Source organism: Ixodes scapularis, unplaced genomic scaffold, assembly GCF_016920785.2.
Source record: "Ixodes scapularis isolate PalLabHiFi unplaced genomic scaffold, ASM1692078v2 PGA_scaffold3__209_contigs__length_174095766, whole genome shotgun sequence".
Lineage (NCBI taxonomy): Eukaryota > Metazoa > Arthropoda > Arachnida > Ixodida > Ixodidae > Ixodes > Ixodes scapularis.
In genome coordinates, this window is record NW_024609868.1 from 50,266,105 (window position 1) to 50,291,372 (window position 25,268).

The following is a 25,268-nucleotide window of genomic DNA, read 5'->3' on the forward strand; positions in this document are numbered from 1 at the left end:
CATTGCTCATGTGTTCCCTGCTTAATAGTTCACATTAGACAACTTCTTGGCCAGGTGAACAAACTTAATTTTGTTTTGAGTTGTCATGTGCTGTCTAAGCAGTCCGCAATAAACAACACTTTAGAGGGACAAATTTATGTCATACATTTCACAAATGTTTCATGTGTGGCCTATGTATCATCAAATATCTGCTTTGTATGTGTAGCCATTCATATGGCATATCATAATTTTATTTTGCGTCATATTTAGATGAATTTGTGATAATTAAAACAAAATCCGTGGCTTCGTGGAGTTTGAATTAATGAGAGTCTACTGTGTGCAGCTTGTCTTCTGAAACCAGAAACGCTCAATTTCCTATTTTGTCCCTATTTGGTATGTTTCTCTATTTTATCTGTAGGATTAAGATGCACTTATTTTTATACTAGTGCCAGATTGGGTGGCAGTTTTTGGATGGAGCAACTGAGTAAAAAGAAAAGGAACAAACTAATTAGATTCTCCTACAACTGTTCGACAACATATCACCAATGCTGGGAAACTACCAAATTGCGGGAACCACCACAGTGCAGGAACTATCAAGCTAAAGCAACTTTTGCACCGTAAACTGTTACAAAAGTTTAGTAACTCTCCGAGCAGCCAGACAATTGTTTGGACACCAGAGCTCGTACACACACTAAAAAGTGGGCTTTCTTACCTCCCCTGATAGGTGACTATCAGATCAACTCCAAAGTTGTAGCCCGTCCACCTCCATATATGCTGCGAATGACAGGCACCATTACAGATCATTACCAAGGGGTGAACACATGAAACTCAAACTGTCTCACACTTGTTCTGTCTTGCATCATATAAGTCTGGTATGCTTCTTATCTAGATGCAAGCATTGTAAGCTAAAACGAGCCGCCACTCCTCTGTACTCGTCTTTCTGTTCAACTTTACCGCCAATTCGTCCAAGATCTTACAGTCAGACCTCTCTACAGTCAGGTTCTCTGTGTGGCAAAACTAGATCATTGTACAGTGCAATCCACTTATAACAATGCCACATATAACGATGTATTACTAATTTTGATCAGTTTCTAGAGTTTTTAGACTGGAAACGATCAGTTTCTAGTCAAGATACAATGATAATCGGTAATAATGATTGAAATTACGGGTTTTCTCATTATTGTTATAAGTGGGTTGCCACTGTATTAACATCGTCCAAAATTCTAGAACTCGGGACAAAATCAAACTGCACAACACAAAAGCTTTGTGTTGTGCTGTCCATTCTTGTAGCGCCCCTGGTTTTGGAACCCCCCCCCCCCCCATCCCCATGTTAGTCAAAACAAACTCAAAACCACTTTCATTTTATTGTTTCTTTGTTACTGTGTGTGCTTTTTATTTCCAATATTAAAAAGTGTCCGTTTAGATTAAGGGTCTCAAACACGTGGCCAGCATGCGGCTCCCTGGGACACTGCCCTCAAGCGCCAAGTGGCTGCGAACAACCGTTTTCATGTCTTGAGTGCTATGTGCACCATAAATAATGTTCTCATTATTTATGAGGCATAAAACCTGTTTGCTCTACTCACACCTAAATCCTGGTTAGCAAAGTTGGTAGAGTGCTCCACTGGAACCAGGCGGATTTTTTCGGCCGTGCACCAGTCACCTAGCTGTGTTTGGAGTTTTGTGTTTGTCCCTTGTCCCCCTTGTTCCCCCTCTCCAGGGATTATTTTCGCTATTTTCTTTGTTGTTGTTTTTCTCCTGCTAAAACGTAACCCCTTTCCACCACACCTGGTCCTGCGACGGCCCTTGACCATTTCAGGGTGGGCTGCCTGGCCTCCCATACCTCAATAAGTCTGAGACCCCTGGTTAAGATACCCCACCATATCCATAACTTTGTCTTTCTTTTTTTCTTGGACTGTTTTCATTATTGTATCTTGGATTGCATTGTTGTGTCAAAAAATAAACTTCAAAACACACGCTCCGAATTTCACAAGGAAGAAACTCACAAAATGCAGAGTCCCACATATAAGGAATGTGGCAAAGGTCTGTGCTCAAACTAATTTAAGGCATCAATCAAGTCTGATGCATCCATTGCGCATACGAAGTTATATGTGCAATGGGGGCCACAACAAGTGCCAGAGGACACAGAACTGGGTACAGAATACAATGACCACCACCATTCATTCCTGCTTCATTCTGCCAGCATTCTCCACTCACAGGTGAGCATTTGATGCAAAGTTACTCACCTGTGCATCTGTATTAAGAATGCGACCACAGCGCAGGCAACACCGGTTGAACTCATCCTCATTGATACTTTTGGGCCTGAAAAAAAAAAAGAAAAGAAAAAGAAAGACATTTACAATTTCCTGTAATGCCAAATTAGAGTGCAGCTCTTAAGGAGGAGGAGGGTAGGGTGCAGAGATGAAGGTATGCCCTTCTTCCTCCTCTGAACACTCTCCTCCTTCCTCTCAACGTCACTCGTGACCCTAGTGACCTTCGTGACGCCACTTGTGAAGGCCTCGTGAAGGTCGTGCCCTTCACGAGTGAATATTGTGACGTCCCTCGTGATGTCACGTGTGACATCATCAAGGGGAGCGTCCCATAATGCAACGCACGGTTACACCGATGGCGACTGCGACGCCGCTCAAGCCAGAAACGGGCGCCTAAAGGCTCTGCTCTAAAAAAGACGACGAACTGATTACTTTTCTTAATTCTAACTCCTCGAAGTTGCAGTCACATGATGAATTTCACTGGGACCACGAAACAGATGCTAATACTAGAAAACCAGACAATACTGTCACTCATGAAAAGAATTATGTCATTACAAAGTTTCCATGACACATCCAATGCCGCAAGTGGCTGTTGGCTCTAGTGTTTTTTTTTTTTTTTGCACTTCCTATTTTGGTACTCCTGAGCCAATACAGCCCCTTAATCCATCCCCAGTTCCACCAAGAAATAATCATTTTCTTTTGGTCTCAGAAGTTAGCACTGCTCAGCGGCCGCTCACCAACTGTTTGCAAGGGGTTCAGTCCCCCCAAAATTGCCGAAACCAAGCTAAAAGCATACAATTTTTTTTTATCGTATCCCATCAAAAGAGCTCAAGAAGACTAAATTCTAAGAATTGCCTGGGACTGTCAGCATTCCTCATTCTCGAACCTCAGCCTATCACGATTCTTTCATTCCTAGGACATCACCAGAGTGGAACCACCTTCCGGCGTCATTAATATTATTACCCTCGTTAAATGTGTTTAAAAGTGCTGCTACTAATTATTTTTGCGAAAGTGACCCGTGACCTATTCCATGTCTTCTATTACTGTTTGTTGTTGTTTTTTTCACTCACTCCCCTCTGTAATGCCCCCAGGGCCTTGAGGGTATGTAAATAAATAAATAAATAAATAAATCATACATTGGTGCTACTATCCTTTTCTTAATTACACATTTGTTAGAGACTGTTATCCCTCCACCCTAAGCGACTTAGGAGAGATCAATGTATACAAATAAATGAGACAAAATGAATGAATAGAGAATCTCACCCCTTGTCCAGGCCTTGGTCCACTTTGAGCATGGAGTACCACTGGTTACGGAACACCGGGTACAAGGATTCTGCAGTTAGCCACATGAAAAAACGTTGGACGACCAGTCAACGGCACCATTCCCCAGCTATTCCTTGATAAGTCTCACTTGTGTTGACCTGCTTATCCAAATTAGGCAGCCTTATCTCGTTATTAACTGTTTCTGTACTTTCTCTTCCTCACTTGGAATTGTATCATGTTCTTTTTTACAGCAGAGCTGTTAAGGGCTAGTTTCCCCAGTATCGTGTCCGCAAATTATAAATTATGACACCGAACTCTAACTTTGGGACCCCTGCCTGAATAATTATCTTGTTGGAAAATTAAAACATGTTTTGACCTGACTTGAAACTATGACCATACGATTCCTGACATTGTGGAGAAAGTGTAGCTTATTCGTCCAACAATGAATTCTTAGTTTCTGTTACAGATTTGGCCTTACTTTAAAGCTCTTCAGAACCACTTGCAGAACATTATGGCTACCCTTCAGAACTCGAACATTATAGTTACCCTGTCACAAAACTAAACTATAAGCAAAAATAAACTAGCTAGTGCATATGCCAGTAAAATGGCAACAGAGCATTATCTAAGGCAGCCAGGCACAAAAGTTCCAATCTATAAGGTAGCATAATTCCCCGGCCTGGCTTTAAAAATGGGCCAGAAAAATCGGCGCCTGAACGTTGCATACCAAGACTTTCGTCAAAGGTGCATTTTACGGTGGATTTTTTTTCTATGAAATCTCAAGGCATAGCTCCCTTCCTGCAAAAAAAAACAAGATAAAAATAGTTTCCAGGGTTAACGGCAGACGTTTGATGCAGGCGACAGAGTTGGTAACGGTTGTTTTTGTGGCGCCATCTCCCAACTAGCACGACAAGCAGACAAACAGTCTGTTTTCGACGGCAGACGTTTGACGCAGGTGACCGAGTGAGCAACAACTGTTCCTACAGCGCCACCTCCCGACAAGCATGACGACCAGGTCACCTGTTTGTGACCCAGCATACTGTCTGCTCGCTGCGCCTGTTGGGAGACGGCATACACAAACAACCGTCCCCAACTCAGTCGTCTGCATCGATGTCCATTTTTGACCCTTTGGGAAATTCCCCGCACAAAAGGATGCTTCCCATGACGCAATGGCACACAGTGAAGCAGTAGCACATCATGAGCAATCAGCACTAAAGAATTTTGTGCCCCCGTGCAGGCTACCAGCCCGTATGCCATTCAAACGAATGCTGTAAAATTCTTTCACGCGTGGCGGACATGAGGGCAGAACCAGCGAACAAGCGAGTACAAATTGGTCGGGAGAATATGTCACCTTTTGAGATGATGTTGTCCAACTCCAACATTTCGACGTCGAGAGGATGATTGATGAGGTGCTCTATTCGGAGTGCCTCGAACGCTCCGGCGTACTCCTCACCCTCTAAGCTTGCAACGAAGCTCCCACTCTCTGGAACATGAAAAGGACCTTTTATCACCGAAAGCCAAATGCAGTAAAAAAACATTGTTTCAATCCCTTTCTGAATCATAGTCTGTGCATGCAAAATATCTCAAAAGCGACAGTTAGAGCAAAATGTGCAATTATGTATAATGCGAAGGGGCTATTTCATCTGCAGAAATGTAAATCATGTAACACCTGAAAGCCAAACGCAGTGAGAAACGCTATTCCAATCCTTTTCTGAATCAAAGTCTGTGCACGTCGAATATCTTTGAAACACGGGCGGTTAGGGCAAAATATGCAATTATATGTCACGTTAAAAAGGATATTTCACAGACAGAAACGTGAATAATGTGCACACTGTGATGTTATCCATTCAACAAGATATAACACCCACAAAAATCCCCTGTTTTCGAGCATTTTCGGGTTCTACTTAGTGAGCAGAGTTTAAAAAAATAACTAAAAGTCAGACAAATGAGAGATACAGGGGAAGACCAAAAGCACTTTCAAATGAAAATTGGAAAATATCTTAGAGCTGAACACAAGATCATCCTACAGGTAATGGCACATCAAAATAGTTGTAAAAACGGTGGTTGTGATTGACATTAGCAATGACTGCAGTGATTCGTAGGCGCCCATCTTATGCTACATGGCCACAAAAGCCGTGTCAACTTCATGCGTCAAGACAGAAAAAGGTGGCTTCATAAAACACCACACGAGCAACAGTGAGATCCGCAGAGAGCTTTAAAGAGGCGGATCAGACAAGGCTTACGCTCTCTTTCCTTGAAGTACTTGTGGGCTTGCTGGCAGGCCTCCTTCTGATCCCCTTTCCAGCAGGCATGTTCCCTGAGGTATGCCCACTGTGAGGGACATGAAAATTATGCCATAGTCAGGTCAACATACAGACACTTGCTGTACTTGCATGCATAAAAATATACAGCAAAATAAAAATAAAAAAGAGGCCTTAGCAGAAATGCAACTTGTCATTGTTTGCGACGAGTGTGTTTGCATAATCTTGTGTACCTGCCAAAGGGTGCCACTAGTCTTAAAAACACTCTGGGTGTAAGAGCTCGGCCGCCAGAAAATGTCACCGATTCACGGTGGGTGTGTGACTTTTGACAAGCGACACATTCTCTTCTTCTTCTTCCTACAACTTATGCTACCGCATTCTGCGCGGCTCTCCTATACCCAAAATACGAATAAAGCGGTATCTGGACATCTCTCCCAACGAAGTACCGTATTTACATGAATTTATAGGTCGACCCATATTTCAATTTTTGAAAATCTGAAGTGGAAGGGGTCGATTTATAATCGAACCAAAACATTCCACCGCCGACAAAAACGAAACAATCGCGATATCAAGAACATCTCGCCTTGTTACGAATTCAGCCGGCTGTACCTGTAGCATTGCGCTATTCTGTGCGCTCATTTTACAAGATATTTTTTCTTTATTTGCACAAACGAGTATTATTGATAGCAATACGCAAATTAGCCCAAATGTATGGTGGTGAACAGCGCACAGCGCGCCCGAATCCCAGGGGTGGCGGCACTTCTTGTAAGAGCCACACCAGAAAGGCTGCTGGAACAGCCTCATGCCTCACTCCCCGCGGCTTCTTTTCGCATGATTCACGGTCAAGTCGTACGTCGTTTGATCGAGTGTCGAGATCATGCTGGAGCGCTAACTAAGTATTTTTTTATTGAGATGCGTGATCAGGGCAGTCTAGGTTTTCAGTGCTCGTTTATGGCCACTCTTCATCCAGAAGAAACCAACAACTGCACTGCTGGATGCAAGTTCGACCCGTCAGAGCGGGTGGTGCTCCAATGGAGTCTGCAACGGCGCAACATCTTAATTGTGACGGTAAACAAAGAGGCTTCCGCAGGCCAAAGTCTGGATAGGTGAGGATGCCTTCCAAAGTTAGGTCAGGCTTGCAACGTACGCCGCAGAAGTGTGCAATCGGTCCATACCCGTGATGTGCAAGGCGATCACCGAGCAAGCGCGGAAGATGCGGTTGATGCTGTCATTTGTGAAGTGTGAGATTTTGTTGGACGACATACTTTGAGAACGTAGCAGTGCTGACGACGGGACCGACATCACCAGTGCGAACGAATCGTAGTATCTAGTCGCAGACAGTGAGAATGACAGGAAGCAGCTTCAGTTGTCCTGCCTCCAGCGTGAGCTTCCTAGTTTCAATAACGCCTGGGCATCTCATGCGCCTCGCGCATGAGATGCCCAGGCATTCAGAGCACGCCAGAAGGCATTGATCGCGTGCTGGAGGCTGGGCTTTCGCAAGAGATACCCTGCCGCTCTCACGTGTTTGCCAAAAAATGCGCCTCTAACGATTTTTTTTATCTTTTTATGCCGATGGGCAATGTGGGGGGGGGGGGGGGGGTCGACTTACAATCGTGTAAATACGGTACTCAGCATTGCAAACTCCAAGAAAGTCAGCTATGAAGTGCATAACACACAGCATCCACGAGGTATCAGCTAGTTACTTTACAGGGCTTAAAATAAATTTTATTTTGCTCCACAGGATAGCAGCACAATGGTAAACCCTCTTTGTATTGCACCCCCTTTATATAAAAAAATTAAAACCAGATTCTTCGTGATGATTTTGTAGACAGCCGAGCAGCCTTATGAAAGGGATTTAGCAAATGCTTGTTAAATTAAATTATAGCTTGAAAAATATAGTGCAGCGCTGGCGGTGAGGGTAATAGAGAGTGGACATTCAGTTTATTAAAAGTCCAGCTTGAAAAACCAACAGCCCAATTAGCAGAAACCCAGACTCACGATGGAAAGCAAGAGGTAGAGGGAGAATTCTGTCTGGACCACCACCAAACTTGGGGAAGCCACCAGCCTCTGCATCAAATCTGGACTGCACAAAAATACAAAATGAACACTTAATTTTGCAATAAAAGCAATTAGGAACATTTCCGTCATCTTTTTTTACTTTGAGCGTTCTACACACAAAGGCTACACTTCTATTTTTCTATGAAGCGTGGGTATGGATGATCACTGTTAATTACAAAAGGAGCCTAGCAAAAATAATGATGCAAAGATCATGTTTAGACCAATAAAAGCAGGCTGCACTGAGACACCTCAATATGAAACTCAACAACAAATTACATGCTTAAATCCCAAAGTTATCAGTGTCTTGCCCTTCCTTGCTGTCATTCTGTAAAGAGGAATAATTGGCAAAAGGTTCTTGTGTGCTTCGCAGGGAAGTAACATTGAGAGCTTTGTTCGTTAGAGACTCCAAAGCCTATCACCGAAACATTGCCCCTGGCACATATTGGGCACAACAATTTTGACATGCGAACTCACATTTCAGGACAAGTGATCTTCTTGAAGCGCACCAAAAAAAACTATCCACTTCCACAAACAGCTGAAACCACAAACTGCGGGTTCAGAGAATGCCCGTCCTTCCCGAATATCACGAGCACGGATGACAAGCATGGAAGACATTCGTGACAATAAAGAAAAAAAAAGAGGACCTCCCGGTTTCGGTCATTCAAAAGTGCACAGCCCGTTGTTGAAGGCGCCAAATGGCTTCCCGGCACTGACCCAATTTGTCGCAGTGTGTCGGCCGAGTCGTTGACCAGGAACATGAGGTTTCGCTCCAACCACTCGAGGCACTTGCTTCCCAAGTGGGCCAGGGCATACTGCTCGGCTACTTCGTGATACGGCAGCACCGTATCCAGCCTGCAGACGCACCCGTACTGGTTTTTTCCAAGCTAAACACGGCTAAGATCTGCTTTCTTTTTTTCCAATTCTGCTGCTTTCGAAATACAAGTGTGCTTGGAACGCTGGTTCACAAACTTGCGTTTGCTTACGACCGAGCTCCCATGATCTCTTACAATGAGGAAACAGCTGCCTACTGGTGCCATCAATGAGGTGGCCCTGGAACTGCATTTCACTAGAGCAAAAGATTTTGCAATATTTGCGGGGTCAAATTTATGTACCATCCGTGAGAAACGGTTGTTTACGTAATTGTCAAAAGTTCTGCGAGCCAATAAACGAAGAACGATGAGCGAAAAAAATAGAAAATATACGGAAATTGCAAGCGCTCCACAGTCAGCCAGTCGCCGACTGATTTTTCAGACTCGGAGGGGACCTCGAGTCCGAAAAATGAATTTCACCCCCCCCCCCCCCCCCCCAAAATATCAAATTTTCGCACATATTCCGCTGCGCATTGACCACTCTCCACTTGCTTGATATCAATTTTAAGTTCTCGTGCAACTTCCGTTTTATATTATTCCCTTTTCACTTGTTTGCTGATCTGTTTGATCACGGTGCTGCGCTTCGTCAACGCCTTCGCTGGCACAAAGAGCGAAGTTGGCTCCACTTGGCACTATGACAACGTTTAGTCTACCAAGCTCGTTTCAATACGAAGCCTATCGGCAAAAAAAAACCTTTGTGCTCAAAGACCACAAGAACGGCAGAGGGCCGCTCTCGAAAAACACGGACTACAAGAAGAACTGGAAGAACCACTAAAATGGGCAGATGGCAGCCATGTGGGCTATAGCAGGATCGGAAAACCCAACTATAGCCTCAACCCAGCTTGTAAATAGCGTACGACGTGGTATCAAGGCTACAAGGCAAAATCAAAAGAATCAAAATGGCGGCGACTCAACTTGCGGCACTATCGCAGTGGCTGTTAACTGAGGAAATCACGCACATTATGTCCGCGAGCAATAAGCTTTATGGTGTCCGAAGTTTCAATCAGTGTTATGCATTTTTTTTTAGTGCTTCCCAACGGCCAGAAGCCTAGGACGGTAGAGCACCAAGTCATATTACAAAGGTGGAAACGACAAAACAAATAGATCCAGAAAACGACCCGACGACAATGCACTAAATCAGATTGTCAACGTTTTTCTTGAATGATGTGATGTCATCATTAAAAACGTAAAGGCGCGTATCTAGATGATTAAAAGAGTTCTGTATGCAAACTACAGGAGAGAAACAATGCATGGGATTAACGGCAAACGTGCAGTTATTGCAAAAATGTCTAGCAGGCACATTTAGATTGATGCAAGACACAATAAAAGGACAGTCATAATACTCATGCAGACACTTGAACAAAAATATGAGATCACATCTGCCGCATCTTGTTTTTAACTCAACCAATCCTAAGCGATTGAGCACATTCACATATGAGTAGGGCTCTGACAGGTCTTGTATTGCATGAAACGCCCATGCGAATCGGCGAAAATGTCCAAATAGTCGGATGTGTCCAAAAAATCCGTCGGAGACTGTAGGTGGCAGCAGTGCATGCTCAAGCCGTAAGACATCACAAGAGGTTTTAAGGTGCTCAGTCGTAAGCCGTCACAAGTGTGTAAACCAGCCTTTTATCTCCTAATTTTCCAGCCTCACCTGGCTTTTGTCCCCAGAGCATCTAGCATCTGCCCTGTCTCGCTTGCTTGTCCTTGAACTATTTGCACTGTTCTATTTTCATTGTTTAGCATCGCTTCCCAGAAAATTTAGGTCCACAAAGATGCAAATAAAGGCCCATACTGGCTCGCAAAAATCTTTTATGGGAACTGCTTTCGACGTAAAGTCAGTCTGGATACAGATTCAAAGCATTTATTGATCTCCAATGATTCTTGACTGATTGAAAGTAGTTGTGGCATTCTGTAAACGACTCAACTTTCGCGAGGACCTTATTTTTGCAACGTCGAAAAGATTGGGAAAAACTTATCACGCAAATACACGTAGCACATGGGCGTGCCAACCGGGGGCCAAGGGGGGCACTTGCCCCCCCAGTGCTCAGAGTGGAAGGGGGCAAGGCATGTGTTTTGCCCCCCTGAAACAGCCACCACAGGACAGGGCAAACAATGTCCGGCGGCGCCCAAGGAATACCAAGGGCACCGCCCCCCAACCCTAGGGGGGAGGGGGTCTCGTTTGCCTCCCCCCTCCCAACTCAAAAACAAGTTGGTACGCCACTGACGTAGCATATCTTTCAAAAGTGCAAAAAAACTGTGCCAGCGAAACCTTCCCGAAACTCAATTTCTCAACATTTGCAAAAGATTGAGTCCGTAAAAATAAAGTAATTTACTAAACTCGGGAGGCAGAAGTGAGGACTTCACCATGCATACGATAACGGGAGTACTGCATAAGGAATGAAAGAGTGCTCAAAAAGACTGTTCTTATTTTTTGGTCAAATTTTTTTACCTTCCGAAGTAAACAAGTTACCTAACAGATCAGGTTTATGCCGTCTTCCCTACTGACAGATGCACCATTACAAAACAGCACACCCAAACTTGTCATAAAAGAGAGAATTACAAACACACACAAAATTTCTGCAGTGGCTGAATCCACATAGCCAATATACAATGATGTCCCTTCACCTCCTGTCACCATTTGATGCACGAGAAATGCAGCAAAATCAAGTATTTGTGTGTACCGTATTTGTTGATTGTATAGCTTGTTCTGTGTGTAGAGGCTTGCTAGAACGAGAAACCAAGTTCTAGATGAGTTGCAATTGGCACCAGAAGCTAAACAAAGTGCTTAGCAGCTAGGACTCACTTGATGGTTTCCTCCATGGTCTCCGAACAAAGTTGAATGAGCTCGTCCTACCAGAAAATGAAATCCCATTACAGCACGGCTTATAAACACTGCGTGCAACAAATGTTTTGCCAATTACTTTGAGCAGCAGTACTATAAAAAAATCTAGACAAACAAATATTTTAAGCATTAAAGATTGATCAAGATAATGTGTAACATTCAATTTTTTAGATCAAATAGTGGTACCAAAAACCTTCAGTCATCTCGTAGCACTGCATTAAAATTTGCCATCGAACTGCAGTATACCACCAGAAATAAAACTGTGAGCATTATTTGTACCATTTGTTTATTTAACATCTCCAATAACATTTTAAGCATTCATGTTGGTGCCCTAGACAGCAATAAACAAAATACAAACATGCTTGAAGAAATGAGAGCAACAATACACTTTTTGAAATAAAAGGGATGAGAGTAGTGATGAAACATAAACACTTAAAAACAGTTGTTGCTCCTTAAAACATATACAAACACTTATGAAATGCCATGTTTCTACCGACACATCATGAATGTTAAAAATCGGTTTGTTTCCTCAAAGTCAGGAGTTAATACAATATGATACCAGAAACTTTATTTTTAGTTTCAGTTTTAACAAGTACAGTAATAGTAAATAAAAAAGCAAAAGCCCAAAGGATGAAGTAACATACCAGCTGGAAGAGTGTGGCCGTTGCCAGAACAGGAATTGCGTTCTCAGGATCTATAACAATCTCGTCCAAATAGAGTGAGCCAAAGACAATCTTGAGGGCTGAAAAGGGACATTAATATACCAATGAAAGATGCTGAAAAAGTGTAATTTAACACACAATAGAACATTCACTAGTACATATAAAGTGTGAAGCCCACCCATTCTTTTGAAAAGTGCACCAACCATTGACATCATTCATGTTCAACATAAAGCATCTGACAAGGGTGCCGCTAGCTGACAGGACGAAGACAGTTCTAGTGCCACTGCATGTTCAAAATTTCAACGAGGTATGAGTACCAGCTTACTAAATATGATAAAAGTTATCAACGAGTCAGTTCCTTATAAACGTTAGTCGTTAGTAAAGGGCAATTCCATTCCATTTTTGTTATAGAGAAACAGTACAGTTTTTTTTAGCACCACTTAGGAAGACATGTGAAAGTTTTTCAAAGCCAGCAAAATCTGATAAGCACCAAATCACCAAAATTTGTTAACTCTAGTGGGTGACATGTAGTGCAATGAATGCTTGAGTCAGTAGACCAGTGGAGGCTGTGCTAAAATGACAATAAGCTAGAGATATAGCTGCCTTTTGTTTGTGTGACAAATGGCCAGGTATTAGTGCTTTTTAATGTGAAATCGCCCAGTCACGGAATGTATAAAATTGCCGTTTAAGAGTTTGTGCGAAACTACACTTCCTGTAACAAGCAGCTGTAGTGCTGAAAAGAATATTAACACATGGCCTTGGAAAGTGCCTCCTATGCTCAAGTCTTCATAGAGGCAAGGCATTCCACCGAGCTAGGCTCATGCACCTGCACCTAGTCTGCACTTGTGATATGAAGGGTTACACATGGAGAAACTGTTCTCATTTCATGCTCACTGGTTCGTGAGAGACGACGAGAGAACTGCGAACATGCCTAAAAGGCCTGAAATAGAGAGAGAGAGGGAGATAACAGAAAGAGAGAGACTCACCCTCGCACGTAACCCTTGGGTCTTCAATGCCCACTTCCACAATGCCCTCTTCCCTCTCCTTCCAGCTGCCACAGAACATGCTGGCGAAGTAAGGCGACTGCAGGGGGAAGGAAAAAAATAATGCATAGTCGACGATTTGTGCAACCATGCTCGCAAGGTTTGTCATTAGACGTTTGCAGCTTTGTGGCGAAGGGGAGAGAGCTCTATGTTACTGAACTTAAAACGGGGCCTCTAGCAGCAGTGCTACGATGAAGCCACGAGAGGAGGAGACTCTGCATCCAATTTTACCACAAAAAGAAGCTAAGTTTTCTTCAAATAAAGTGTGCATGTACTACAACCTGATGAATGTGTACCAGTCTTGACAATATGCAAGGCTGGAAACCAAATGTTACGAACAAATGGCCAACCAGACACTTACCGAGCGAATGCATTAAATAATCTGACAAATGTTCCAGATTTTAACCAAACTAGCAACACCCAGTGAGAGTACGAGATCTGGGTAGATTACTTCAGTGCAATGTATGCCGGAAAAACCTCCTGATCGATACTGTTGGTTTCAAATATAGAACTATACTTATTTTCGATAACCACGACCAAAGCAAAAGCTATGCAAGCACGACGGTTTGAGTGTGTCAGCTGTGCACGGACACTCGAGTAGAAGAAGGATCATTATGCACCAGGCTCACGCTCGAAGCCTCAGCTTCACTCACATTTATGATGGAACAAAGTATACCATTTGTGATTCTCAAGCAGCAGCTTGCACCACCTAGACTAGAAACAGTTACACCACCCAGGTTTGTCCAAAATCCTACCTCCCATTGAACTGTCTATTCTGTGCATAATTCCACACTTCTTTAGACCTTTCCCCTAGTCGTTTAACCTGGTCTTTCTGATTGCAGACCCACAATGTGACATGTGCGAGACACTGAACTGTGACCGGAACAGCCAGGTGCATCCTTTTAACATGCCCACAAGCAGATTCAGCCCCTGATTGGTTTCGTGAAGCCCAGCTACACACACCAGGCTGGGTGCTGACTCGTCTCACCTGGCAGAGATAGACCTTGTGAAGGCACCAGTCCACACCCAAGGCCACGATGGTGACGTCGCTGTTTTGGCCCTCGAGGAACAACGTCCGGTAGATGTACTGCGACGTTGTCATCAGTTTCTTCCTGTTCGAGCGAGACACGCTCCCGATCAGGGCCGCCGTCGTACACCCGCCGTTCATGATATCCGACCGCATTCGTCGTCGTCGACGACGCGCTCGTTGCGAGACCGCGATTTCGAAAGCCGTGAACTACCAGAAGGCTGGCTCTTCGAGTTGGAAAGAAGAACCAACCCGTTCATGGGATATTTTTTTTTTTTCTTTCTTCTCTTTTCCTTTAAATTTGAAATTTGTGCCGAGGGAACAAAGCCTGCAAGTATCGGGTCACGCACCACTGGACCACGTACTTGCAACTTCGGTTTGTTGCTGCAATTTTTCTAGATATTTATACGTAAAGCGGAGCGCGTATGCGCAAGCTAATCCTCTCCCCTATATATTGAGGACAGTGAAAACACTTCCTGAACGCGTTGAGCGCGCGGGGAGCGGGACAAGCTTTTAAGTGGGTCGCATCCGCAGCACCGAAACGTCGAGCAGCGAGCGAACAATGGCAGTTCACTTTCTTAAGGCGGATCGCCCTTAAAACATTAAACAAATCCACACTCGATCAGAGTCACACCAGAGCACAGATTTTGAGCAAGAATCAACGGGCCAATTCGAATCATAATCAATAAGGAGGCACACCTCTACGTGAAATCGAAATTGCATCGGATCCTCGCCCGCCAACGATAGTCGTTGCAAAGGTGCCGATGAAGCGGGTTTATGAGAGGATCGAAATAAGCAGCGATAAAAGACAAATCACCGAACGTGCAGGCAGCAGGGCCCGCGCAGCCGGATGGACGGCAGAACGAGATGAAAAACCGCACCTTTTGGGGGCCGCGGCCCGCTGGGCGTCCTGTTCGTCGTCCTCGGTGTCGTCCGAACCGCGCTTTCTTTTGCCGAATGTCCTCGCTGTCCGCAGGGACGACGTTGGCAGCAAGTTTCCCATGCTTATCGGATTTCTCAGTTTCAGCTGTCCCGCTCGCTTCCGCCCGTTGTTGGGGTTCTTTCGTTGTTTTCTGTCACAGCAGCAAGCCAAGCGAAAAACAAGCCTGGCAAAGCCCCATCCGAATCCGCGCACGAACCACCCACCAGGTGGGGCGATGTCAACAAACATACAATAACGTACAAAGCATACAAACGTCGACTTTTTTTTTTTACCGAAAGTGAAACTGGCGAAACCGCGGCGAAATCGCGTTTTCCAAGCACTAAGATAGCACATAAAGAACAGCGACATAATTAAGCTTGGTCGCTTGATTTTATTCGGCCTAGTTGAGTGAAATGTTTCATTTGGTATCTTTGGTATGATGAAGGTAAGGAAGAAACATAAAAATAATAAAAAAGTAGGCAAAGATCAGAATCTATTTGTCAAATTATTTACAAAAATTAATATAGACAAAAAATGCCTCTTCTTACTCCTCTTTATCTTGCAAAAGCAAAAACACACCTACGCATCCTCGTGCCCATTCCGCGCTGGCCTGGCTGGCCTATCGTCATCGCTAGAAGTGACGACGACAACGGGAACGGCCGATTGCTTCTAAGTTGATTCTATTCCTATTTTTTTTCTTTTTCCTCTGGTTCAACAGTACAAACAGGTAACAACACCTGCTAGTAACGTATCGTAATCCTGTCATCTTGCTGAAGTTGGCAACATCCCCCCAGAGGATTGCTCCCCGTTATAGCCGTTGTCGGATCAAGAACGTGGTGCTAGCTTTCAAGGCAACGCGTGGTGGTTCATGGTCCCCCGTGAACCTTGGTGTTGGGCAACTGCTACCTACCTGCTGGATCCAAGCGGTTCGTTGGCCCGAGGAACAAAGGCTAGATCCACCCCGCTGTTGCCACCGGCACGTCGTTGCTGGGAGTCTCCGTGGAAACCGAGGGACGCTCTTCGGGTTATGAGCACATCCGACCGTCGGGATGTGGGACCAACAATACGACGACGAGCTTTCCGACGCGGGGAACAGCGACGAACCCGACAGCGATATAGAGGCACTTCTTTATTCTAAGGTCCACTACGAAGCCGAAGATTTAGGGGCGACGGAAGCGGCCCAAGCTCCGGCGCTTCTGACGGGAGACCTGGCGTCTGGTTTGGCGTCGGCGGTCGCTAAGGGCAAGGCTTCCTCGAAACGGCGAGAACGGGGTGATGCCGAGCGACTCAAGGTCCTCGAGGGCGCCTCGGCGGCCAAGCGGAAAAAGAAGAGGAAACTCGAGGTCATCGTGGAAGAAGACGGTGGCGACGGCTCCGCCGAAGATCGCGATGCGTCGTCGGTCGACGCGGTCGACACGATCGTGCTAAGCAGCGACGACGAGTTGATCGTGTTCAGCGAAGAGAGCAGCCAGGACATCTCCCTCAATGTGGAAGGGACGACCGAGACCAACAAAAGCCAAGGTAAGCGGAGTGCATTGCTTTCTAAGAAGGAATTCAGCGCAGAGCCTGTCATGCAAAGTTGGATGCGATTCCTAATACAGGTCCCGCATGCGATATTACACTGTCTATATGATGCATTGACGCCTTTTTGTGTGCCTTATAAGACCTCTTATGTTGTTCCACATTTTAAAAAAAAACAGTGTGTGGAAACGACCCCTGCAAGGCATCCTTTTTACAGTGTATGCTGCATCATCCGTCTGATGTGCCCAACACTGCCCAGCAGCATCATAACGAGACAAACTAGCGCACAATTTTTAGGCGTACAAATGCAAGCTTGTGTTCAATATACATCAAACTGCAGTGGCTTAATGCAGTCCACCGCCAACCCGACACATATGCTGGTTTAGTGTGAATGATGACCTCTTTCTATGCTACAATACATGAATTTCACATTCCCACTGGGAGTGGAAGTGTTGCTGGCATGCCTTGGCGACTGTCGTCTGTGTGGGAACGTTGTTGGGTCATCCTTGTACATTCCAATCGACAGGTGACCTGTGGCGCGTGGATGTCGAGGACCGTTACCGCATCAATCGGGGTTTCCGGTACCACAACCAATTCTCGGGCGTGCGCTGCCGCAATTGCAACGAGTCTGGGCATCTCTCCAAGTTCTGCCCCCAGCCTAAGGTGAATGGATATCCACTTGACTTAGCTGTTGAGGGGTCCATTTAGTATGATTGTCTTTAATTATGGCATACATCACAGTGCAAAGTATGTTGGCCATAGAGTTGTCTTGCTGGTCACGTCTGTTGTGGGATATTCACTGGACGCCATATTTGAATGCGCTCTTCACCGCGGATGCTCGGTTTGAACTCGCATTTATAGGCTGCTAAGATTGGCAAAAGAACCATACCCTGTTTCACATTAACTTGGCAAACTGTGGAGGCTATGCCCCTGCGACCCAATAAAAGCGTCTGAGCGAGGCATGGGACACTGCATCATGGGAGTGTGGGTGTCACTGCGCCAAATGTGAGCATGGAGGAACCTGCTGTCGTCTGCTGCAAATCCAGCCAACTTGGGATGAATGTTCACCGCGGCAACATTGCCGTCCGCTAGACTAGCGTGTCCTTGGGGAACAGGTCATAATACAACCATACGCTCAATTTACCCATGAATGTGTGACGGGTGCTAATGCCAGGGCTATGTTTTTTAAGTGGAAGCAGTCAATTACACGGCTGCGATCGCCAGCGGCCACAACGCTACAAGAATGAGAAGAAAAAAACGGGAGCGGATATAGATGTGGGGCGTCACTTTTTTGGTTTAAATATAATTGAAACTAATAAATTTCTGACTATTTAATCCTTATTTTTTACTTATTATCGATAAAGATGGAATGAACCGATGTCACCATGCAGTTTCGTTACGCCGCCACTGTCGCGATGCATTGAGGGAACGTTTGTATTTTTGCATGTGGGACAACCTCGCTAAAGCACTGCGCGTGCCGAGCACGACACAGCACCAAGCATCTCGAGAACTGCCGCCTGCCTCCTCTGAACTGAAGTTATGGCAGCATTACACATGTGGATGGCGCTGTTGCTGTGGCGGTAGCATGGCCTCGACCATGGAGCATTATCATGTGCCTCGCTCCGACGCTCTTATTGGGTCGCTGGGGCCACAGCCTTTACAGTTATCGTGAAACGAAGTATAGGGAAGCTCGCCTTCATAAAGAATCATGTCAGCAACGAAAACTGTCTAGACTTGTCGTCGTTGTTGCTCCATTCTCGCCCACGGTGTTTGCGCCAGAGCTTCCTTCACGAGGAAGTGCCACCCCCTTCGGACACGTCACCAACCAGTCTTTTGTCTGGCGCCAGGGGTAGGGTTTGTACAATAATCTAGAGGGAAACTTCCCAGGCATTTATCCGCTTTGGAACGGCGGGCCATAGACGCACACATCGCTGGCCCCATAGGCCCAGATTGCTGGTGACGCTTTAATATACACAAAGAAGTGAGAAGACATCTTCATAAGGTGTGTATTTAGTGTTTTTCTAGCTTTATTTTTGTAGAAGAACACTGGCGTCGCACATTCTATGGAAAAAAAGAAGTCTACAAGCGCAAAAACACCGTCTACTCGTCGCGGCCAAATGAATGTGCCCAACCTAACGTCTGCTTTCTTTGTCTGCTCTTCCGCCACTCTCATTCTCGTCCTTTCTCACGGGACTACCAGTGCCAGCGCTTACGATTTGCTGCGTTCTGCCCCTACCTTTGCCTTCGTGGCTCCAGGTGCAGGTGTGCCACCTGTGTGCCGAACCCGGTCACCAGGGGCACCGCTGCCCCCAGCGTATCTGCGCCCGCTGCTACGAGACTGGGCACGCCATGGTGGAGTGCCAGCAGAGCTACTGCGACTCCTGTGACATCTGCCAGGCCTGGGGTCACCCCAGCAGGGTAGGTACACCCAGCAGTTTTCCTGGACGCCCGGAAGGCCCACGTTGTTCGCCAGGCTCGTCAACCTGGCCGGAAGCCTGTTTTTGTTTGTATTCCTTTCAAAAGGCGACGGAGTTTGAATCTAGAAACTCGATTTTGAGGGGCGTAAGTTGAAAGGGCCATTTAAGCCTTTGTACAGACAAAACACTACATTACTCTAAGAGAGTGGGAAGAGCTTACAAAGGAACCTTCCAAAAGCCTCAATGTGGCTGCCATTGTTTCGATAAGAGTATAGTAACGAGTGTAATGTATGCTCGTTTTATCTTGCAAGCTTTCTCCTTTTGTTTCCTTCTAGCTCTCAGCCCCACAACCCCCTTTCTGAATGAAGTACATTTTTTTGCTGGTTGGATGGATGCTAACAGCTGTACCCATGATATTGGGCGGTAGCTTGCACCACCTGGCTTAGAAACTAAAAACCTTCGCCCTTCTAAGCCAATTTGCTTCCCCTCTGCACTTTTGTAACTATCACCAGGCGGTGTGGGATATCATCAGGATGACCCTTGGGGGGTCGGGCAAAAATGCTAGAAACATCACCTCCTGCCTCTTACCCCGGCGAGGGAGTCACCACTTTTCCTTTGTTCAAACCTAGTCGGCGTTACCTCAGCACCGGGCCCACTGGGAAATGGGGTTAAAACTTTGTGCGGAAGGAGTCCCAATTTTTCTTTGTCCCGCATGTCCCCAGCTGTGTTAGTTAGTTGTACATCATTCAATTCTCCCTAGAGTCTTTTATCTCCTCTGTGGAACTTGGCCAATGTTGCCCACCCATGAATATCTCTGACATTGTTGTTTGTTCTATGTGCTATTGGGTTAACCAACTGCCCCACTTCTATGCTCTCTCTGACATTAACTCAGCTGTTAACTGACTGCTCTTTCCAATTTTTTTTTTTCTAGCTCTGCCCTGATCTGTGGAGGAGATACCACCTTACAGTAAGTGTCTTATCCTATTTTGTTTCGTGCAAGATAGTTATTTGTAATCTTCATTTCTCCTTGTAGCCTGCACAACTGCCTCAAAAAATGCTTGTTTCATTGGTCTTTTAATTGTAATTTTTATTATCTTGTAGTGCTCTCGTTTTAAAATTGCAATGGCTGCTTCAGTATGTTTATAAAAAGTTTTGCTGAGATCAAAGTTGGATGCCTCCCGTGGTCCAATGTTTCATTGTTCATGTTTAAAAAGTAGAACTACTAACCCTCAAGTTTACATCAACAACACTGTCATTTGGAGACTATTGCAACTATTAAATGCGGTTTCTGTCATGCAGTAGCTACAGCACACCCCCAAAATACTAGCATTACAAGCAGCCTCTTGCCAAACACGAGCTCTCAATTGGTTCCTTTTACCAGACAGAGGACGGTCCTATTGTGCGAGCGCCTTTTAAGACGCGGCCAATTGAGGAACGCTACTGCTACAACTGCGCAGGACAAGGCCACTTTGGTCACGTGAGTGTTTGTTCTCATCACCTAGTTCTAATAGAATTCATTACCTTGGGACCTGGAACCTTGTAAATAGGATAGCCATGCTGTGTTCATCGATGCAAGTGATTACAAAACCAACACTTTAAGCTGGCTTTTATTGCTCATTGTTGTTTATTGGACGTTTTGGAATATACCGTAAAATACCGTGGAAGCGCCCGCTTCGTACAAACGCCACATTTCCCAAACTTGGGAATTATGCGCATTATACATTAAGTATGCACCCCCTCCAAAGCGCTGGCATCAGCCGAAAATATTCACCTCGTCGCGGCAGCCACGAAACTACCAGAGGTGATGGCATAGATGTCGTAGGAAAATATATATGCTTTCTTTGATTCTGTTCACCTTGCCTTCGAAGCTCTTCATTGGCAGACATCTTGGTTTTTACCGATTTGAATGGGCAGGCGATCATGTTTAGATTAATCCAGTTTTCAGTGAAAGTCGGGCGGGCGCTTCCCCGGTATTTTACTATAGTTGCTATTCTAAGTGGAGAACTGTCCTAGCGACAATGCAGGTTCCTCCCGTAAATAAGTTGATTATAAAAGCAACGCTCATCTTTCACAAATGACCATACGACCAGTTCATCTTACTACTGCTTTGCTACCTGTTCAGTTTGATAGCATGCTACAACATTGAAGGCCTCTATGTGAATGCATAGTCAAGTTCCTTTTCCAGTGTCAGTGCTTAATGCTTAAGTTTTCACACGGCACTTTGGGCTCAGGCATGCAATTTTTGCGCGACCATACGAGAAGGCAGTTGAAGAAACTGCCAGAGTGTCTCTATTCCACAGTGTGCTGTAATTTCATCTAATTTGAGGTTAGTAAATATAGAGGGACTGGTACATCAAAGGGGTTATCATGGTAAGAGTACTAAATCAGTAACAAAAGCTGGTTGTGATTCCACTCCTGCACAAAATGCGCCATTTTACACCAGAGGCAATGTCTTGCGCCATTCTGATAAAGATTCACCAAATTGCGTGGCTGGCCCAATTAGTTGGTGACTTGTGTCACCTATCTTAGCCACACACAACCTGAGCCGTGGCAAAGTGAAGGACACCTAGCAGCTGTGCTGTCAACTGGCGCAGGTGCTGCTTTGAGGCAAATGCAACCCTTTCCGAGAACATGACTAAGCTGGCAGGCATAAACGAAAAGCCGTAAAAACTTTAAAGGGCAACTCCGCTTCATTTTTGGTTTTGAAAAAAAAATGCAGTCCTCTTCAGTATCGCCTAGGAAGACCACACGTCAAATATTACGACACAGTTCTGTCTAAATGTTTCTTAAACGGTCCAGCAAACTTTGCAACTCGCCAAGTTGCCGAAATCGGCTGACTCGAGCGGGCGAATTCAGGCGCAACCAACAGTGCAGTCAAGGCTACGACATGGGCGGAGCCAACATTGAGCTAATTGTCATCATCATGGCCCCCTTTTGCTTCTTTTTACTTCTCCGATCGAGCGTAGCGCATGACGTCAGCAACGTTGCCTCTCGGCGCTCAGCGGTGTCCACGTGATTGGCGTACGCGCCTGCGCAGCGCACTTCTTGGGAGCAGACTAACCGCCCGCCGTTATCGCCGTCTTCCGCGTCACAGCCACCGTCGTCGTCTCACCGTTTGTGATTATTGCCTCTCGGAGTTTCGTCCGCGCTATGGACACCACGTGCGCAGAGTCGCAGACTTATGCCGCAGTTGTGCAGACGTCGTCGAATGCCGTAGACACCAAAACGTGGCGAAGAGTGCGGTGCAGACGACACTCGCACCTGCCGCATGCCCGCCCCATCCCGCCCGTCGTTGGGCCGAGGATCACGTGATGGCCATGTACTTGGCGGCCCGAGGCCAATGTTGCCGGACGGAGCCGAAGTTTCGGTTTCCGCTCGTATTTAAAATTAAATTTAAAAATATATATCCCATTTTTCGCAAAGCAAACGACGTAGTGTCTTTTACTAGGGCTTTTTAATTCGAAATCACTCATTATCCCGAAATCTTCGGAATTGAGCGGAGTTGCCCTTTAAAGGATGGGCCTTTGACAGGTTCTTTCTGCTCAAAATGAACAGTGCATAGTAAGTTACATCAACAGTTGTGTAAACTTTTTTTTTTATATGAGGAAGATCTGTCTTGTAACCCCTCACATTGGATTTCTATGGAAGATAACTTTTCGTAGTTAAGCCTGTGGAGGCCAACATTACAAAGTGGTCTGTCCTGTCTACAGCAGAAAAAAAAAGCATGATAGGAGATTTGCGAACTTTAAAATTCTCTTAACTAAATTTAGGTGATCATAGCTGCTTGCTCAAAAGGATCTTGGAAAGTGATATTCAGGCGTTCACTCGTTCGGTGCTCGCGAAGTAAGCACGAGCGATTGCAAGCCTGCCAAAGATACCCTCACGTGCATGATGCTTGTGTTTGAGCATAGCCTCCGTTACTCTACAAAGCGTCTCAAATCGCGAAAGACTCTGGTTTGAGGCTTGTCTTTGTCTTTTGTTTCTGTATGTCGCTCTAGCGGGACACGGGTATTAGCGGGTCCCCGCGTTTTTGTCTGCAATCTGTGTGCACAACAGCTGTTCCCATGACACGCAAGTTTGTAGTGGGTTCCCGTGTGTTGATCGCACCATGAAATGCAAATCCGCTGTGTCCACGATCCGAGGTGTCTGTTCCTGCGATTCTAATCCACGATCTGCGCACGCGATGTCGGTTTCCGTGATGCGCAAGTTCGTGTGAAGTTCCCGCGCGTTCTTCACGCCGCAAAACGCGCATCTGCTGCGTGCGCAATCGTGGCACGGTAGTTCGTAGCAAATTCCCGCGCGTTTTTTGTACCGTAAAGTGGAAATTCGCCATGTCCGCGATTTGCGGCGTTTGTTCGCATGGTTTGTGGCGGGTGCATGAAATTTTGCTGTCAATTGTTTGGAGATGTGTTATGCCCATGTTTTTCACCATTTATCTTTTCGTTTTGGGTAAGCATTCTTACAATATCTTACGGATTGAATGTGTGTTTGGAGATATTGTGGTGTGCAACTGAAGCGAAAAAAGCAAAGGGAGCATGTTTTTCAAGAGGGTTTCTTCTGCGACAGCAATGCCACATGAAGAAGAGGGGCAATCCAGGTACGCCCTACATCATTTCTTACGACGACCCTCAACATCATGGTAGACAGTCAGGTGAGAGACTTTGCAGCTGTCGTAAGCAGGTGCCAAAGACAACTTGTGTTCTCTCAATTGTACCATCTAAGCTGATATCGTTTGTCCCCCAAAATTATTACGCAGCAAGGTCTGTAGTTCGGCGAATTGGTGCATTGTCGGAATAAATAAAACGGCGCAAAAAAAAGACATTGAAAAGTAGACGACACAAACACAGTGGTAACTAAAAATTGGCAGCCTTTTCCTTTCACAACAATATACATCAAAGATGTTCAATAATTTGATGCACTGTCTGGTTTCCCAAGTTTCTCCTTTTGTGTAGGTAGATGTATTTTATTGAAAAAGACAGTCGATAGTCAGCAAAGTGTTTGTGTCTCTTCTCCTTGTCCCCTTTTGTACCTTTTTTTATTCTAATCAAATGCAGCAATACCAAAGTAACATCCCAAAACAAAGAAGCTGTTCAAACGGATAAATTAAAGAAAAGAGTCGGCATCCTGCAATGGTGTATAGCATTTCCAGGCAGAAACAGAGCGTGCGCCATGCTGCTGTACGGTAACAATGTTGATTGTCTTCGTCCATTGCAGAAGGACACTGGCAAGCGCCACCGAACAAGCAGAAAGGAGGCAAGGGCAGCCGCAAACGGGTGCACAGCGAAAACGCGTCGGCAGGCAGACAACCAAGGAAACGACCTCGCCACAATATGAATCACCAGCACCAAAACGACGACGGCGGCTACGACAACAAAGCTTCTGTGAGCAACGGCGGAGGCTCGAAAAAGAGGAAAAAGAACAAGAAGTCGAAGTTGCTGCGAAAGATCGAAACGTCGGTGGCATCTCAAATGCGTAACCTGGAGCAGTTGCACGCAGGAAAAAACCGCGCGCGTAAAAAGAATGCGAACAATAACTGGCGCCAAGAGAGGCCAGCATGGGACTGTCGCGGAAAGTATGGCGTGGCTGCAATGGGCCGCTTTCCGCCCGGCTGGCGAAATTCCGCCTACTGACGCGGTCTCATTTCGGTTTAATTTTGTGTGTTTGGAACTCAACTGTGCATATGACGAGGGAAAGGGGGAGTTTTGGGCCCACGCAGCTCATTAATGGGCTATGTTTGGGGCTTTTCCTAAGATGTTTATATACCAAGAGTGTGCATATGCATTAGAAATCTACAAGATGTTGGCATGTAAAAATAAAGATTGTCAAGGGGCTCCCCTTCGGTAAAGGATGCAGATTTATGCAGTCACCAACCGTAAGTCTCTGAGAGTAGAGGTTAGACAAACACAGCGAGCCATTGAAACTGGTGTTTGAGGATATTGCATCATTTAAAAAAAAAATTGGGTGGGAATGCCACATGCATTGGAGTGTGCCAAAAAAAATATTTATGCCACTTCGCTTGCATTGCTAGCTTATGAGGTGGAAGTATACCTGAAAACGAGTATCAAATTTTGGGAAATTGTGTTGCACGTGAAACATGTGGCGCACACATTTTCAGCATCAGTTAGTTTAGCGGCTGG

General features: G+C 45.4%; 1 protein-coding gene and 1 pseudogene across 1 annotated transcript in view; one reads left to right on the plus strand and one right to left on the minus strand.

Moving 5' to 3' along the window:
- LOC8025455 (germ cell-less protein-like 1) overlaps positions 1-15,487 on the minus strand; it is a 28,783-nt gene extending 13,296 nt beyond the window's left edge. The window contains exons 1-12 of the mRNA XM_029976520.4: positions 15,153-15,487; positions 14,233-14,356; positions 13,188-13,284; positions 12,184-12,281; positions 11,501-11,547; positions 8,540-8,677; positions 7,766-7,850; positions 5,750-5,837; positions 4,858-4,989; positions 3,510-3,579; positions 2,223-2,298; positions 692-753 (exon numbers count right to left, since the gene is read on the minus strand). Coding sequence (XP_029832380.4) covers positions 692-753; positions 2,223-2,298; positions 3,510-3,579; positions 4,858-4,989; positions 5,750-5,837; positions 7,766-7,850; positions 8,540-8,677; positions 11,501-11,547; positions 12,184-12,281; positions 13,188-13,284; positions 14,233-14,356; positions 15,153-15,442 — 1,307 coding nt within the window. The 5' untranslated portion in view covers positions 15,443-15,487. The remainder of the gene's footprint in view (positions 1-691; positions 754-2,222; positions 2,299-3,509; positions 3,580-4,857; positions 4,990-5,749; positions 5,838-7,765; positions 7,851-8,539; positions 8,678-11,500; positions 11,548-12,183; positions 12,282-13,187; positions 13,285-14,232; positions 14,357-15,152) is intronic.
- Positions 15,488-15,820: 333 nt separating this feature from the next.
- LOC8025454 lies at positions 15,821-24,997 on the plus strand (annotated as a pseudogene).
- The last annotated feature ends 271 nt before the right edge of the window (positions 24,998-25,268 follow it).